This window comes from Lytechinus pictus, chromosome 7 (genome assembly GCF_037042905.1).
Source record: "Lytechinus pictus isolate F3 Inbred chromosome 7, Lp3.0, whole genome shotgun sequence".
Lineage (NCBI taxonomy): Eukaryota > Metazoa > Echinodermata > Echinoidea > Temnopleuroida > Toxopneustidae > Lytechinus > Lytechinus pictus.
Window position 1 is genome coordinate 34525909 of NC_087251.1, and position 18124 is coordinate 34544032.

At 35.2% G+C, this 18124-nt stretch overlaps 1 protein-coding gene across 1 annotated transcript in view; it reads left to right on the top strand.

The window, feature by feature from the left end:
- LOC129265240 (fibropellin-1-like) overlaps nucleotides 1–16620 on the top strand; it is a 72502-nt gene extending 55882 nt beyond the window's left edge. Inside the window, exons 5-8 of the mRNA XM_064101484.1 lie at nucleotides 3452–3694; nucleotides 4987–5115; nucleotides 13902–14100; nucleotides 15046–16620. Coding sequence (XP_063957554.1) covers nucleotides 3452–3694; nucleotides 4987–5115; nucleotides 13902–14100; nucleotides 15046–15175 — 701 coding nt within the window. The 3' untranslated portion in view covers nucleotides 15176–16620. The remainder of the gene's footprint in view (nucleotides 1–3451; nucleotides 3695–4986; nucleotides 5116–13901; nucleotides 14101–15045) is intronic.
- Nucleotides 16621–18124: the final 1504 nt, after the last annotated feature.

Consider the following 18124-nt stretch of genomic DNA (forward strand, 5'->3'; position numbering starts at 1 on the left):
GCCTCCTCTGTATAATGTAGATGCTGCCTTTAATAAGTGCCCTTTTCCAGATGAGGGCTTCATTAAGACGATATTCTAAATATATATTGTCAAAACAAAATAAAGGGTTGGGCAACTTCGACAGGCCACCGTCATGTACACGAACTTATTTTATGCGATATAAAACAATGCCTTCTATGTTTTTTTTTTCAAGAGGAGAAAGTAAAGAGGCTTTACTGTGTGTAGTAGAAATGTATCTTTCTTCCGAATGGACTCTAAAAATATTTAAATTTAACATAGAGTGGAATCAATAAAGGGGTATTTTAGAGCTTACGTGTGGCTTTTCTTCAATGTACCACAGCTCTTCTACATGTCAATTGTAGAGTATTTTCACCTCAATCTATTCCAAGATATGAGTTCTAAAGACAATAAACTATTTTTGAATACATAAAACCAAAAGGGGAAAGGGTATCCTAGGCATGCTCCTGTTGGGTTATAGCCTTTACTGTGCTAGAGCATTATTACAAACTGCAAAACAACAACAATAATAATAATAATAACAATAATAATAATAATAATAATAATATTAATGATAATAATAATATTAATATAGATAAATATGAAATATAGATATAAAAGTTGCTTTATAATACCAAAAACGCAATTTGCCTTGCCGGTGGCTTTAAAACACGATATTTTTTTTTATTTAGTGTCGAAATACAGAGAGGGGATGGGGTAAATTCGGAGGGCTCCCATGGACGTAGGCTTAAATAAAAAAAAACAAAAAACTATCTTCTGGAAACATGTTAACTGATGTCTCATACATCTGTCTTTTCCAAGTCGATAATACAAGTCAAACTGGTTTTGTAAAGTAGCGGGAATGCCGCGGGGAATGCAGTTTTGCCACTTCGGGGTCTCCAAAAGATATATATTTTAACAAAGTTAAAATATGGATTGAGGTGGGGTACATTCGTCATGATTCATGTGCCAGAGCTTCATTAAAGCAGTAACCTGCAAAGCAATGTCTCCTGTAAATTTTCCAAGAGAAACAAATTAGAAACAAATAAAACAAAATTAATAGTGTTTTACCGATACCGAAATGCATTTTGCCCGTATATACCATAGATTACGGTGTGGCAGACACACCAACAAAAGCGATACGAGAAGCCGATGGAAGCTATTGTGTTGAGATTGTGTTATCTCGAATGACATACCATTGATCGCTTTATTGTCCGATTCGTGAGTGTGACTGTGACATAGAGGTTGTTTTGGTCTCGTTTTAGCGCAATATCACGTCATACATTTTGACACATTTGCCCTCTTTCTAAGCAAATTAAGACACTAATACTGTCATGAAGCATATCGATGTTTTCGCTAATATATTCTCTTTCATGTAGAATGTTGACATTGTGTATTAATTGCTGTTATTTATAAAACAGTTCAGGATTCATGAAAAAATACTTTGTTTTAAATGATAATTGGCATAATTTATGTAAATTAGGTAATAATAAACAAGGATATCCCAATTATTTTATGACAATTTTCTTCCCTTTCTTACCCTGAGTCTTTATTTCCAATTTTAGGGCAGTTCTGGTCAAAAATATATTCTGAAATACTTGTTTTACTATATCGACATAATATGCAAATTTATGCAAATTACTTGCTTATTTGCATAGATACAGCGTGTCTCTTTGGATGAATCCTTTTCTTTTGACTCAAGGAACATTTGTGCCAAGTGGGACATTTGTACTAAAAAATGCAGCGTTCACCCCTTTTTTTGCAGTTAACAAGTCTACTATAAGTCTGCACTAGCTCATTACATTTAAAATGAGGTACAGCTATCAAGGATTGTTCTGCAAAGCTAAAGCAAGTAATTTCCTGTTCTACAAGAAAGCTAGGGTACTGTTTGAACTCGGGTGAAAGTCATTCTCATGTTCATTCACCCTGTAGCCCCATACATTGTAATCCATGCTGTAGTGTCATTCTCATTAGGTTTTTCACATGACCAGAATGGGCCGTGTGTGTGAAGAACGATCCGGGGTTCAATAACATAGCAGGGCATCTGCAGCGTTTGTTTTGATTAGGAAATGTGGCCCATTACACTCTCACTATTGCTGCGAGCGATTAATTTTCCCTTTGACGGCTTTTCAACCGTCATCCCCCCTCCAATGGACGTCCATGTGGTGTTTATGGATCTGGGGATTACTTTCTGATTAGGGCTTCAGCTCTTGTAGAAAATCTTCTTCATGATGATGGACATATTAACGTGTCATACGAAACCCTGGATACATTGGTGCGATGCGTTCTGTTGCTGTGCTTTGTTTCGATGATGCGGGGATGATTAGCAAAACTGGAGCAGGATATTCCATGTCCCAGATATTGGGAATAGATTCAATTGCATGTTTCCGATGTCTGGACGCTTAATTTGCATTCAAAAGCCACCATGCTCAAGTCCGTCCTGTTTATCAAGAGCATACAGCCTTGGAAATGATAATTGATATGTTGTTCGAAGCAATGATTTAGAGCAAAGTACAAAGTGGTCACATACAGACAGGATAGGAGGATTTTCTTTAATATCAATCCAAAAGTTTATTTTAGGACACCATGAATATCACAGAGAGGTGGGGGGGGGGGAGATTGAGTGAGAGAAATTGCAAGAAGGTGAGCAACATGGAATGTAAAAATTCATCTATTTGTATAGAGAGGGAGAGATAGAGAGAGAGGGGGGTCCAATATAAATCAGTTTCATAGATATTGATAAAATCCGTAACAAGTTTAATGAAAATAATGTGTCAATGTCAATGAGAATCATAAGAATAATTTTGTGAGAGAGTGTGATTAATACTGAATTTATTCTCCTTTATATATTTTTCTCCCAAGTGTTAATTTTCCCACATTACTCCATCTATCTAATAGAACAAATTAATGGTGAGAATTATAGCTGCAAATTGTGTGCGTTGTCAATTCTTTAATATAAAGTCAGTACTTGTGATTATCAATTAAAAGATGCAAAATTTTATTCATTTTTATAATCATATTGTGTCTGTGTCAAGAGAATATAAATAATTTGGTGAGAAATATTGATTAGATCATTTTTTTTATTATCCTTCTCCTTTAACTGTCACCCCCTATCGCACATTATTCCTCATATCAGTAAGAAGAAAAAAAAGCAATAATATTTGTAGTTGCAAATTATTTTCTTTGTAGATGATTGTGTATTTTATCTTTTTAAAGTCAATTTTCTTAATACATGTAGTTAGGACTGATTTAAGGTAATAGACAATTAGCCTTTCTAGGAACCAGAATATTAGTTTGTGGGCAGTTCAGTTGTGATTCTTTCTTGTTGATGAAATTGAACTTATTGATTTGTGTATTCTCTTTATGCTGCTAAAATATATCATATTTCAGAACCTTTTGAACATCTCTTTAATGATAATTTGAATAATACTTAATTTCTTCCGTTTCCCTTTCATTTCAGGCTACACAGGAGTCACATGCAATATCCAGTATAATGAATGTGTATCCAGCCCCTGTCTTCATGGAGGGTTCTGTGTGGATGAACTCAATGATTATCGGTGCGACTGTGGCCCCGGTTACATGGGTGAACACTGCGAAACCAAAGTGGACCTTTGTGAATCAAGCCCGTGTCATAATTCAACAGTGTGCGTGGACGAGGGAAACACATATTCATGCGTCTGTGGACATGGATTTACAGGTAAGATCGAGGGAGAGATAAAATGGAACAGCTTGTCAGTAGTAATTACTGACAAACTTGCTCTCAGCCAATCAGATGCAAGGATTTCAGTAGCTTATAACAAGTGTTGGTGGATGGTAGGGGGAAACCCCGGTGTAGTGGTCCACCTGCATTCCCCAACCAGTTATCGGGAGGAGAGACCTGCGGGTCACAGTTCTGTGTGCGCGCCCTTGTAGGCGACCCAGATTGGCTGGCTCCTCCAATGCGCCTTTGAATGTCTTTGACAGATATATGGCGCTATACAAATGCTGCGCATCATCATCATCATATCACTGACAAGATGCTTCTTGAAAAGCTCCCTAGCAAGCATAAGAAGGAACCCTTCTCAAGAATTAGAGTAATTACATTAGCATACATCTTACAGGCAGTTATTCCAAAGTACAGTTAGAACATTACATCTCCCCTCTTAAACTGATGTTGCGAGTTTATCTAATTGCTGAAAAATAGCCAAGAGGCTGTCTCAAAATGAGATGGATATGTCTAAAGTCATGCCTAAAGGACCTATGTTCAACTGGAATTTATCTCATAACCTTTTTGATGACTACTCAGTACAAAAAGTCCCCTAAAGCATGACATGATCATTATGGAAATGCATTAAAGCCTGTCTAAGGCTTCTATAGGTATAGGGGTCAGTAATGTGAATTATATTTCAGTATCATTTAACGTACAACATTTCAGTGGACATAGAATGATTCTTCCAACCATTAGAATTCAAAAGTGACATTGTCTCATATCTAGGTCCCTCTCTATGCAATGTTTTTTTTTAAGGGCTCTCTTTCATTTATCTTTAGAAATTAGTGACTGGAGATCAGAAAGCTACATTCAATGATTATACCCTGAAATTTTCAGTCCTTTGTTTGAATTAGAATAATTTGATATAAAAAAGAAACAGACACAGGGATCTTTCATTTTCATGAAATTTTATCATTTAAAATAAGTTTTCATATAAAATTTATCCTGAAAAACACATTTTTATTTCATTTTCTCCACACGATAAATCTTTTATGGCAAACATGTATTTGAATAGTGATGGACACATCTTGGGTATTTACCAAAGCAAAACACAGGCTTTAAATATTGTCTGTAAAAGTGCTGTGTTTAACTATTTGTGAAACAGTCAGTGGATTTTGTCCTACCCATCTGTTGATCAAAGAAAAACTCTTCTGTATTTTTGTCGGAAATCTTCAGGTAGCCAGCATTTTTGTTTACCCCACTCCCAACTAATTTCCTTTGTTCTTCTGTACATGCCCTAGGCGCTCAGTGCGAAATCAACATCAACGAATGCGAATCGATGCCTTGCCTAAATGGCGGGAGCTGCAGGGATGACGTTAATTCCTACAGATGTCTGTGTACAGGTGGTTTTGAAGGCGCCCACTGTCAAAGTAAGTCATCGGCTTGTCCTCTTAGCAAATAATATCTCGGGGTGTGGTTAAAATCAATGTTTGTTGGCCTTCTACATAATTATATATCCCCGTAAATATCGATATGATTGCATCTGTCGTTTGGATGTCCAAATGGAGCAGTTGTCGATCAGTGCCCTGTAGCACAATAGTGACTGATTGCAAGGTTGTTTTTGGTGATTGATTCATTTATCATCATGTGCAATCAACAATAGAAATCAATTGTGCAATTGATTGCAAAGTTTTGTGTAACAGGGCCCAAATCTCTTGATTCCCATCCAGATTTAGGGGTATTAGAACAATTACTAGGGTGTATTAGGAATGATGATGCTCTGATTCTTGTTTGTTAGTATCAAGGTCACATAGGTCATACGTCAAAATATTGTTCTCATAGAAGCTAAAAATCAGTTTCTAGTGTGAACTTTACACTTGGCTCATGTAGGTTTGTGGAAGCAAATCTGGGGCCCGTAACACAAAGATTAGCGATCAATCGTACACTTGATTTTTACGATTGATTGTACATTGTAGTCTATGCAATCAATCGTAGAAAAATGTTCTACGATCATTGCTAAGCTTTGTGTTATGGGCCTATGATTAGATTTGGGGGCATGAGGTCAAAGGTCAAAACAGCCCTTGAAGTAAGCTGTTGGGAGGGCAAGGCAATGTCTGTTTAACCTCTATCATTAAAGGTCAAGTCCACCCCAGGAAAATGCTAACTTGAATAAATAGAGAAAAATCAAACTAGCTTAGTGCTGAAAATTTCATCAAAATCGGATGTAAAATAAGAAAGTTATGACATTTTAAAGTTTCGCTTATTTTTAAAAAAACAGTAATTTGCACAACTAGGTGAGTCAGACGATGATGTCCATCAGTCACTATTTCTTTTGTTTTTTATTGTTTGAATTATACAATATTTCATTTTTTATAGATTTGACATTAAGGACCAACTTGACTGAACCATATGGTATTAAACAATGCTAATTCCACATGTTCAGGGAGGAATTAACTCTTACCCGTTCAGCGTGTCCAAAATCGTTCATATATGAACGATCCAAATGTAACACGAAACTAAATCTTGAGTTGAATAGCCATGTATTATCGTAAATAGCCGAATGACATATCATTCTCTTCGGCTATTTCCAAGCTTTCGGATGGTACACCATATATGGAAATAGCCGGAATACTTCGGAAACGATCGGCAAATACCTCAACCCCGAACCCCTCCAAAAGGTCATTCTCGGCAAGCGGTAGTAAATTCACACACTACGCGCCTGTATGTGCGACGACTGTACGGGTTTCGGTGAGACATAAGCATCATCTATCGGAAAAATTTATGCTCAAATCATCAAATATGGCCATGAAACTGGGATTATTGTCAAGTAATGACACCAATTTACCATCGGATGACATCGACTATGGAAATAATGCCCCAGATTTGTCAAATTCAAGCGAAGATTTGAGTGATTGTTTCACTAGCAGTAGTGACGATGATGATAACTCTTCAGTAAGTTCAGCTTCACGTGACGGGACAGACGTGTTGTCTTCAAAACGGCCTAAAATCACGTAAGTAAATCGTTATATTTTATTGAAAAAAGCTATACAAATTATTCGAAATGTATTTTAAATCTTAGATTTATGATCTTTTGGCAATATTCCTGGCCAAATTGTAGAAAATGGTTGTTTTTGTTTGTTTACATTCGAATGTGTCAACCCGGAAGTGGGGCTTTTGCATCAGCCAACAGCTGTTTTTGTGTACGATCGATCGGAATATTCAGTACGTCTAGAATGATCTGAAACCCGTTTTTTCTTTATTTTGGAACTTATTTCGAGGTCATAAGTGACATGATTCCGCTAAGTAAACATTTATTTTCATATTAGACCCACTATTCCAGATTTTTTTTAAATGTCTGACAGCAAATTATGTCATTTCTTCACTGTGTTCATGATGCATAGATCAGATTGCTGTATCACAGTAAATGCCATATCACGGTCCCATATGTAGTATATTGTGTAAGTTATGGTCAGAGTAACCACGGCGCTAAAGCAGTATCGTATTTTGAATTTCACCAAACGAAATTCCACCCAAATTACAGAAATTCCTGAATTTCTCATTCCCAATCACTTTCATAAATTGAACTTAACTCGGACATTGGGAAGAATCAAATCTGAGGTTGTTTCAGACATGTCAGAGTCTCAGACTACGGTACCGTAGTTGTTGCTCTTCATTCTTGGCCATCCGCACAAAATGTATTGGCCATCAATTTTACAGGAATATGATAAGGCATCGTGTCTTTCAAATAACGGCTTGCTTAACTAATCCTTACATTGACTTCTTTGCTTTCCATATTTAAATGCCAATGTAGGCCTACCTCAGCATATTCCCATGAAATAGCTGATTACAGTTTCATTTTGCGCAGACAGCGGCCGTAAGCCACGCCGGCCGAAAGTGAGGAGAAGTGACAAATAATGTTCAACACATGCCGATGTCCGATTTGATTTCAATTTACTTGAGTGATTGGAAATGAGATCATGGAAATACTGAGTTGTTTACTTTTTAAAACTTTATCAACCTTATTTTCTTTTTAATTCATTATCAGAATCAACATTGGGGACAAAAGCTACGATGAGACGGATCATGCAGGACCATCAAAAAAGGAGGTTCGGTTTTTCCTACCCCATCGTCAAGCAGGCGTACAAATTTCTTCAATTCGCACCCGAAAATCAGCATCACAGTTCACCAAGGCAGTTGACTTCTTCAAGTTGTTTTTTACTCTCTCAATAATTGAAGAAATCTGCTATTTCACAAATGCCTATGCTCTCATCAATGCAAGAAAAGATCACGGGCAAAGTTATCTAAATAGTGATGGATCTTTCACGTATGTTACACCGGATGAATTGTATTCTTTCATTGGTCTTCTGATATATATGGGCTTTGTCCAGCTGCCGAATATAGATCGTTACTGGTCAACCAAAACGTTCTATCATGGGATATGGGCGCGTTCCTTTATGACTAAGAATCGATACAAAGCTATCAATAGCTTTCTTCATGTGGTTGATCCCACGGATGAAGAGGAAGGTGATCCCTTGGCAAAAGTTCGCTTTCTTATTGACCACATTAACAACATGTGTCAGGAGTTGTATCAACCGTTTCAAAACATCTCAATTGATGAACGAATGGTCCGTTCAAAGGGACGTTTTAAGTTCAGGATGTATATCCGCGATAAACCAACAAAGTTTGGATTTAAATTATGGGTCCTCGCGGATTCGGCAAATGGTTATACATGCAAATTTGAGGTCTACACGGGTCGCAAAGCTGAAGGGGTGCAACATGGTCTGGCATATGATGTCGTCATTCGTTTATGTGAGAAGCTTATCAATCAGGGGTACCATCTGTACTGTGACAATTTTTACACTACATCAAGACTTTTCAGAGATTTGAAAGCTAGTGGTATATTAGCATGTGGCACGGCCCTCGCCAACAGGAAAGACTTTCCATCGCATTTCAAGAAAACATTTAAATCATGGGCAAAAAAATCAAAGAAGGGACAAATGCGATGGGACAGGGATGGACCTGTTTTGACTATGCAATGGAAAGACAATAAAACGGTGACCTTAATGTCTACAATTCACCAAGCTGATGCAGCCAGTCATACTCTCCGGAGGGTAAAAGTGAATGGTAAATTTTCACGCCATATTGTACGCCAACCTAATGCTTTCCAAGACTATAATCGTTTCATGAATGGCGTTGATCGCTCGGACCAGTTAATTGGTAAATATGATACTTTGAGAAAAACAATAAAATGGTGGAAAACCTTGTTTTACCATATGGTGGACATAGCAGTTGTGAATTCATATATCCTATTCAAACTATTTCAACAGCAGTACCCAAATAATGTTGAATTACAACGTGGATCCACCTATCTGCAGCTTGAATTTAGGGAAGAGCTTGCTTGTCAGTTAGGAGACATTACTGATGAAACAGAAGTCCCTTTGTTCTCACAAACCAAACATGATAAACAGGACAAGGATGATGCTGAGCCTAAGCATATGCCAGATTGGACAATGACGCGAAGAAACTGTCAGGTGTGCTTTCGGAAACTAAAGGTTGAGGTGAAATCAAGTGTAAAATGTGAAACTTGTGCTGTATTTCTCTGTTTCAATGCCAAAAGAAACTGCTTCAGAGAGTGGCATAAATCCCAGGCTCAGCATCATGAAGTTTGAGTTTTGTTACATGTATGTTTGCATTATTTATGGTATCAAACTGAGTTATATTTCATTCCAGATTGAGGAGGTTAAAAAACCTCTCGATATAAAACATTGGTTGTCAAGTTCTTTTCAGTATGTGAATGAATGGATTTTAGAATTCTTCGTGTGAATTGGTACAACTCACATTATACATCATCAATGATTGTAAATGTATTGGGATTTCTGGTTAATGTGACATTACTAATTTAATTTATTCTCAAGAAATGTTACAGATATAATGACACAATATTGTACTGTAATTCAGGAATGATAGTAAAAGTTTATTACATAATGCAAACTAATGTTTGAGGAGGTTAAAAAGCCTCTCAATTTAAATTTTAAAACATTGGTAGTCAAGTTCTGTTCAGTATATGAATGAATTAGAATTCTTCGTGTGAATTGGTACAACTCACATTATACATCATCAATGATTGTAAATGTATTGGGATTTCTGGTTAATGTGACATTACTAATTTAATTTATTCTCAAGAATTGTTACAGATATAATGACACAATATTGTACTGTAATTCAGGAATGATAGTAAAAGTTTATTACATAATGCAAACTAATGTTTGAGGAGGTTAAAAAGCCTCTCAATTTGAATTTTAAATCATTGGTAGTCAAGTTCTGTTCAGTATGTGAATGACTTAAAATTCTTCGTGTGAATTGGTACAACTCACATTATACATCATCAATGATTGTAAATGTATTGGGATTTCTGGTTAATTTATTCTGAAGAATTGTTACAGAAATAATGACACAAAATGGTACTGTAATTCAGGAATGATAGTAAAAGTTTATTACATAAAGCAAACTAATGTTTGTACAAATACGCATTCTGTAATGGTAAATTGTCATTCATTTTAATACGATATATGAACAAATATCAGGAAAATGTGATATTAATACACTGATTTGTACACTTTACAATGTGGCTTACAGAATTTATATTTCAAACATGCTGAAATGTATATTTTAAGACAAATATAGAATTATTACAGTAAGATGAAAACAAAAACTGCACAAATTTGGATTATACTGTGCACGAGTGTATACAGGACATACGTTTGTGCACATGGAGACGGCTTATGAATATTCATATACATGTACAATTGTACATTATGTATCGTAATTTGCATAAATTTGCATATACATGCAAATATTTGTCATCAAAATAAACTCCTCATCTTGCAGATTTAACTTAAAAGAATAATTATTTTATTCCTAAGAGTTCAGACTTAATTGTACTGTTATAACTGACAGGCCTTATTTCCGTCATTGGTTACAACACAGTTTATGACAATTTTTACCCAAAAAGGTGAAATATTAAATTCACAAAAAATACAACTTTTAGTCAAAAGTATGACATAATTATGACATGCATGTATTGCTGAAGAGTTGCTCTAAAATCTTGTAATGCTTGTGTGAAGAATTTCTAATAATAAAATGCAAATAGTTGTCAACAAAAGTGGAAAATCTGAAAATTTCTATATATTTTGTGTATTATAATTAGCTCATTAATATTCATAACTTAATTTGCATACGTAATTATGCAAAAATATTCATATTTTTAAATTCTACACATTCTAAGCTTTCATATGGCATATAGGTTTACATACTCTCCTCCATAAATTTTGCACCCTATACCCACTTAAACAGGAGTAAGACAATTACATATGCAAATTAGCAATATACCCCTGAACAGTTAAGAGTTAATTGTTGTTTCACTTGACAATGAGGAGAAAATTAGAATATTTCATATTTCATATAATAAAACACAAAAGAAATAGTGAGTGGATGACGTCATAGTCTCCTCATTTGCATACCAGCTAGGATGTGCATATAACTGTTTTGTGAAATTAAGCGAAACTTTAAAATGTCATAACTTTCTTATTTTACATCCGATTTTGATGAAATTTTCAGTGTTATGCTTGTTGGATTTTTCTCTTTTTATTCAAATCAACTTTTTGTTGAGGTGGACTTGTCCTTTAAAAGGCAATTTCTTTTGAGGAAAATTAGGTAGTTGAGATGCGCACCGAGGTGATCACCTTCAACGCCTTGGGATAACACAAGGTCTGGGTCAGAGGTCACATTTGATATTACACATAAAAATAAAAATACATGATTTGATAAGTCCAATTCAAATTTGGCTCATGTATGCATCAGTGACAGTGATCTGATTTGAATTTGGGTTCACAAGGTCAAAGTTCCTACAGGTCATTGCTCGTTTCCAGTGAATCACTTGGAATTAATCTTGGTTCATAAATGCATAGGGTAAGATCTGATTAGATTATGAAAGTTTTTGAAAATTTAGAAGTTTGAATTCAAAACTTCAATTCTGGCAATAAGGGAGACATACATTTAGTTTGAGTGCAGTTGATAATTCATGTAGAATCACTTTTTTCTGATGATAAAACCTTTTATGCCATTTTCAACTCTTCTGTTTGGGATTTACCAGTAGTTCCCTATATTCTGTGAATCCTGTCATATATACAGCGCGTCCCAAAAAAAATGTCCCTCTGACATACGGCTGAATTAATTCCAAAATATAGTATCATATTCAATTAAATGAACAGAACTAGAAAGCTCATTTCATAACCTAACTTCTATAAAAATTTAATCGGTCTCGCTTCAGCGGTTTTGAATACACATTCTGTTATGTAACAGTGGTAAATTTCAGCCCATTCCAAGTTTGCAGCAATGCAGTATTTATGCACTGCCTCTAGCATGTTAACCCCCATTTAACATCCAGGATCTGAGCAGGGACAATTCCCTGATCTGACCAGGCTGATCAAATCACAAACATGAGCATGTTCAGAAGGGAATGAAATAACCATCATGAAGATTTCTTTATGATTGATATGGGGAATAGATGTATCAACCTGAAAAAAAGTGGATGAGTACAATGAGCTAAACAATGATAGACAAATCACAAGTGTAACTTTACAAATTCGAACATTAACAGTGGAAATTGACTTTTTTAATCAAATAGGTAAATTAACTTGACCTCAGTAACTTAATAACAAATTATTAATGCAACAAGAATGCAGTACATGTAGTTGAAATGAGTGATACATTGAACAAGGCCTGAAACAGGCATGACCTATTGTCTCCACCAGTGTTGCATTTAACATTATCAAACTTGCAATGGACTGTCCAGCATTGGTGTAACATTTCTTGACCTACTAAACATGCTCAAGGTTGCGATTTGATGAGCTAGGTTTGATCATGGGTTCATGGGGACTTCCCTGGTCAGATTAGGGAATTCCCTTGTCAGATTTTTGGAGGATCAAAGGGAGTTGATATGCTAGACAGTGCAGAACATACAGCATTGCTGCATGCAAACTTGGAATGGGCTGAAAAGCACGACTGTTACATAGTAGATTGTATATTCAAAACCGCTGAAGCGAAACCAATGAAATTTTTACAGAAGTTAGAATATGAAATGAACTTTCTAGTTCTGCACATTTAATTCAGAATAATACATAATTTTAGAATTAATTCAGCCGTTTGTCAGAGGGACATTTTTTTTGGGACGCGCTGTATATATTTATTCATGACATTCTTGATTGCTGTACATATATCAAGATGGATAAATTTGATGTATTCAAACTTGAGTCTGAGTACAGTCTGTTGTAAGTCGATAAATTTTCAATTTAAGATGGATAATCTGCTAGATATGAATGTACTTCATTATTTTCTCGACCTTTTCTGCACCCAACTAATTCAGACTGTAATTGATGAGCTGTGATAAAATCTAAAATAATGTTGGTGATTTGCTGAAGTGGTTAGAAAAATGAGAAATGCTAAAAAATTAATTGACAAGATTATAAAAATGGTCTGATATTTGCAGTTTAGAAATTGAGAGCAATGTATGATTAGTATGTGACATTCCATTTTTTGAGTTAGCTTTTGAGAAAATGGCACCAAGACTTTGGAACAGCCTTCCCCACGATATCGGGGGCCAACTATAAAAATCAAACTTAATTTTCAACCAATCCAACAGCATGTATCTGGAACTTACGCTTGATATTTTGACTTGAGTTACTCTTTCGGCAATGTACCCCTGATCACTAACAGACTTTGGCAGATTCAAATCTGTGTTAAAAACCTACCTTTTGTAAGAAACACTTGTCTCATTTTTCAGTTGAAACATCAGATTTCCACACACATATACCATATAAAGGTAACACTCTGCCTAAGTCACCCTTCCATATGTTGCATAATCACCCAAGACCAAGCAATTTTAAGACCAGATTATTCAAAACATGTGTTATATATACCTATTCAAATTTGAATTTCTCCTGAATCAAACAGATTTCTGTGATCCAAAAAGATTTGACTTAGGCAGTTTCATACTTGTATATGGTGTTATGTATGTCTAAGAATTAAGTATAAATATTATTAATTAGTACATTGAATATTTCCAACAATTTCATGAACAGACATTATCCTACATTATGTTTTTATTCACAGATCTTTACAATATAATGTTAACTCTCTTGTAATTTTTATTTCACAGTTCCGGAGTCATTTATTGAGCACGATGCACCACATCACTCCAATAACGGTCCTCAACAGCACAATTATTACATTGTAATTGGTGTTTTAGCGGGTGCGCTCTCAGTTGCCATGAGTATAATTGCCATCTGTGTGTGCTGGTTACAAAAGGGTACGAATCCGAGGAAAATTCAGCCAATAGCAGGAGGTGATGATGACAGGTAAGAACAAGACTTTGAAAAAAAACTTTACAGTTTGTGCATAATTGTTAATTATGCAAACAAGACTAGACATAGTTCTGAGTGCATGTAACAATAATCTTATCATTAGACCTCACTCAGTAACAGGCCTTACATATACATTTGTGCCAAAGTAGTAGACAAATCCTTGTATACAGTGTTCAAGATACGCAACTTTTAAGAAAAGTGAAGTTGGTTTTCAAATTTTCTTTGACAATTCGGATTTCAGACATTGTATTTATTATTACTAGTTTATATTCCTTTTGATTCAATGTCATAGAATTCTTTAGGAAAAGAGGATCGAAAGTTCATGTCATATCTTTATTTGTTTTGCATTATATTTGTCATCAGAGTTGAGTTAGATCATATGTCTGATGAATGCATCTGAACAGATGATTAAGGTAGTGGTTCTTAAGTGAAGAAGAAAAAAAACAATGTTTGTGTTTTTTATTATTCAAACAAATGCTGTGTTGCCACAATATCCCCAATAAAAATACTTCTATCTCTTCAGCGAAAGTCAGTGTTTACTTCTTCAGTAAAATTTGAATGTTTAATAGTATAGCATGGAGGAATGAATGTTAAGTAAGTTTTCATCACCTAGGCAATTTCATGAAGAATGTTTGTGTAACTCTCAAATATTGGGGATCTCCCTAAAATCACATGTCTCTGTTTTTAGTTAATATAAAAGGTTTCAATGCTCTCAAATTATCAGGGTTTAAGCTGCTTAGTTTGTGAACTAAAGTAAGTATTGAGAAAGGGTGGTTGGACGTCCAAAAAGTTGATTATCCAATAACATTGCCTACCTTTAACTTTATCATTTAAAGTTGCTATCTATGTTAAAAAACTCTCTGCAGTAAACCCTTTCAGCTTAATCATGAACAATTTAATTTTCATCTAATTTTTGTCTTTCTATCTTTACCCTCACAGATTTTTCTACAACATCAGCAGTGTAACCAAACCTCGTCCATCGGTTCAAGCTATCTACGAACTAACGTCCCTAAACTATAACGCCCAGGTCGACGAGCCTCTCATTTCGCTCAAACCCAAGTCGATATAACGCATCCTCATACACTTCCTCAGCTGAATGTATCATAGTGTAGATAATCATTTATTGTGTGCTTGCCAATGTAACCATGTCTGTGGGTGGGTGATTATCACATTTTTATACCATTTCGACGTTGGAATATGTTGGTTTTATTTAGTTTTGATGTGCTTTTCAGGGAGGTGGTTTTAAGCAGTTTGGAAGTTATGCTTGACTGTACACACAACGGGTGGGTGTTTTCATAAAGCTGTTCTTATAGTTGCAAATGATTTTATGCATCACTGGAGCATGTTCTTTGGTGCTAAATCTGTTACATAGGGATATATCAATTAATTATAATGTACTGATTTGTATAGCACAGAAAGTATGTGCATATATCCTACTGCGCTGTAACTAAGAGCTTATGAAATGCTTGAAAACATATTTAGAAAACGGGGGGGGGGGGGGGGGGGGGATGTATGCGAATTAATTGAAATGATAGGTTTTAAATCTAAGTTTGAACGTTTCTACTGAGGCAGAGGATCTAATTACATACGGCAAACCATTCCATAACTTTGGGGCTGCACAGGCGATCTCCCAAAGTTATCTTTGTATTATAAGTGGGGATGTGAAGGAGCAAATTATTTTGCACAAGAAAAGGCAACCAGTCGTGCGTAAAGTCATTTGTAAGTTATGAACAGCTATGTGAACGGTCTACCCAGTGACCCTTTCACATGTTAAATCAGGGGGTGTTTCACAAAGAGTTAAGTGCGACTTAGAGTCATGCTCAAATGCCAATGTGAACATGTTATTTAGCATGTAATCTAATTAATGGATATGTGGTAGTGCGCGTCCTGTGCGTTTGATCTGACCAAGACGGTGATGCATTATTTACTGCACGCACCTGAAATATAAGTGTGACTTTAATTCACACTTAAATCTTTGTGAAACACCCCCCAGATTATCATTGATTTGTATTCCCACATACTAAATTCTTGTCTTCAACAATCAATTTAATACTTTTTAAAATTGAATTGAATAGTAGAAAGTTAAAACAGGGAAGAACGGTATACCTTACTTAGCGCAAATGAAAGGGTCACAAGTCGTCTGTAAAGTTGTGCATAACTTGTGAACAACTTCATGAAATGGCCCCCTGATCAATTTGATGTAGTTTGTATGTTCGGAAAGGATACATTTCTTTCTTTATAATATTTGGGTTTTTATAGCTATAGGGGAACTCATCCATGTGAGAAACCCCCCCCCCCCCCCTTCCAAACATGAAATGGGGGGGGGGTGAATCTACTCATATGGCTGACTACAAGAATCTTCATATTTGTATTTCAAGAAGTAGGTTTGTGTAATTACAATTTAATGTTTGTCCCATTTAATTTGATATTGCTTATGAAATAGCCACACTCTCTATACCAAACAATTCCTTTAATCAAAACATTCCCTAAAATACAAGAATATCCATTAATACACGTACCAACCTTTTAGCATTCCATTACAAATATTCCATTGGTGCTTGTGTAAATTGTGTACTCTATCATGTTTCTTTAAGTTTGTTGATTGATTAATGGAAATGTGTAGAAATAATTTGAAATTGTTAGAAGCTAAATTATTTGTAAGGATTGCTATTGTATAAAGGGAAGTTTATGGGACCAATGCTATAGCTGTTGCTATATTCCTTTCTTATTTATGAATTTTTTACAAGAGGAGACTAGGTAAGGCTTTCATTCTGTTGAGTATTTTGGTTCATAAATATTAGGAAGCTAAAACAACCCTCAGATATTGATGTTGAATTTTATTTAATAATTTCTTCAAAAATCCTGCCTAATCTTTGATGACATTTCAAGAAATTAGGTAAAATAAGGGCAATGAATTTAAACTTGTATAATTTGAATCAACAGTTTTCAATTTTATTTTTCCCCAAAAAAAATTAAACTATAGGTTAAATGAATTCACATAGGGAAAACACAGAAAAGAATTAATGTGATTGCATTCAATAGGCATATATTTGCGTTTAACTTTTTATCGTGTAGGTATACTTTAATCATCATGCAAAAATTGACCAATTGCTACCCCCAAAAAAAAATTAGTGGTGATATAAGAATGAGACCCTTATGTACCGTCCATAGTCTCTAACTGTTTATAGGTATATAGGATTTGCATATACTTGGTCTACTAGCAGATGGTTGAAATATGAAATGTCTAAAAGCCACCACACATTTTACAACTGTTCCACGATCCGATTTTTTAACAAATTACATTCAGCTCATTTTTTGAAAATGTGAACGAAAAGTATGTTTTTATTTGAGGTTCAAATTAACTGTAAGAATACTAATATAACAATTTTGGAAGATTGCACAGCTATATTTTGGAGTGACGTCCAAATTAATTTCAAATTGTAGCCAATCTTACGATTGATATGTCATTATGACTGTATATTAAATTTGCTTTATTTATAATAAGGATGATAGCATAGTTACAGATTTGAACATGGCTATTTGTACGATGATTTTGAATATAACACAGTAAGATATTCTATGTCTCAATAATAACATCAAATTCTACTAGGTTTTATTTCAAAATCAGGTTGCAGATCAATTGTAAGGTGTTCGGTGGCTTAAACACCGTCATGGCTTAACCTATTTGGTCTAATATCAATTATCAATGAAGTTCCATTGCCACTTTGTCTAATACTCACTTGAGCTAACTTTCAATTAGTCTATTGCGTATGTGGTCTAATTTCTACTCTGTCTACTTTATCGCATTGTAGAAAATGAAAGTTTGTTCCTAAGCAGTTTTTGTAGTCATAAGGTGGTGCTGCACCAACCCGAGCTTGCTCAATCTCGAGATTTTAGCCTGATCGGCCCTTCTTCGCGATTAATCTCGAGATTCAAGACACCCCGTCTCAACCATAGCAAGAGGAGCGATTCGTGTTCGAGCGAGGCATCAATGCATTATGGTGTGACGCCGTGAATA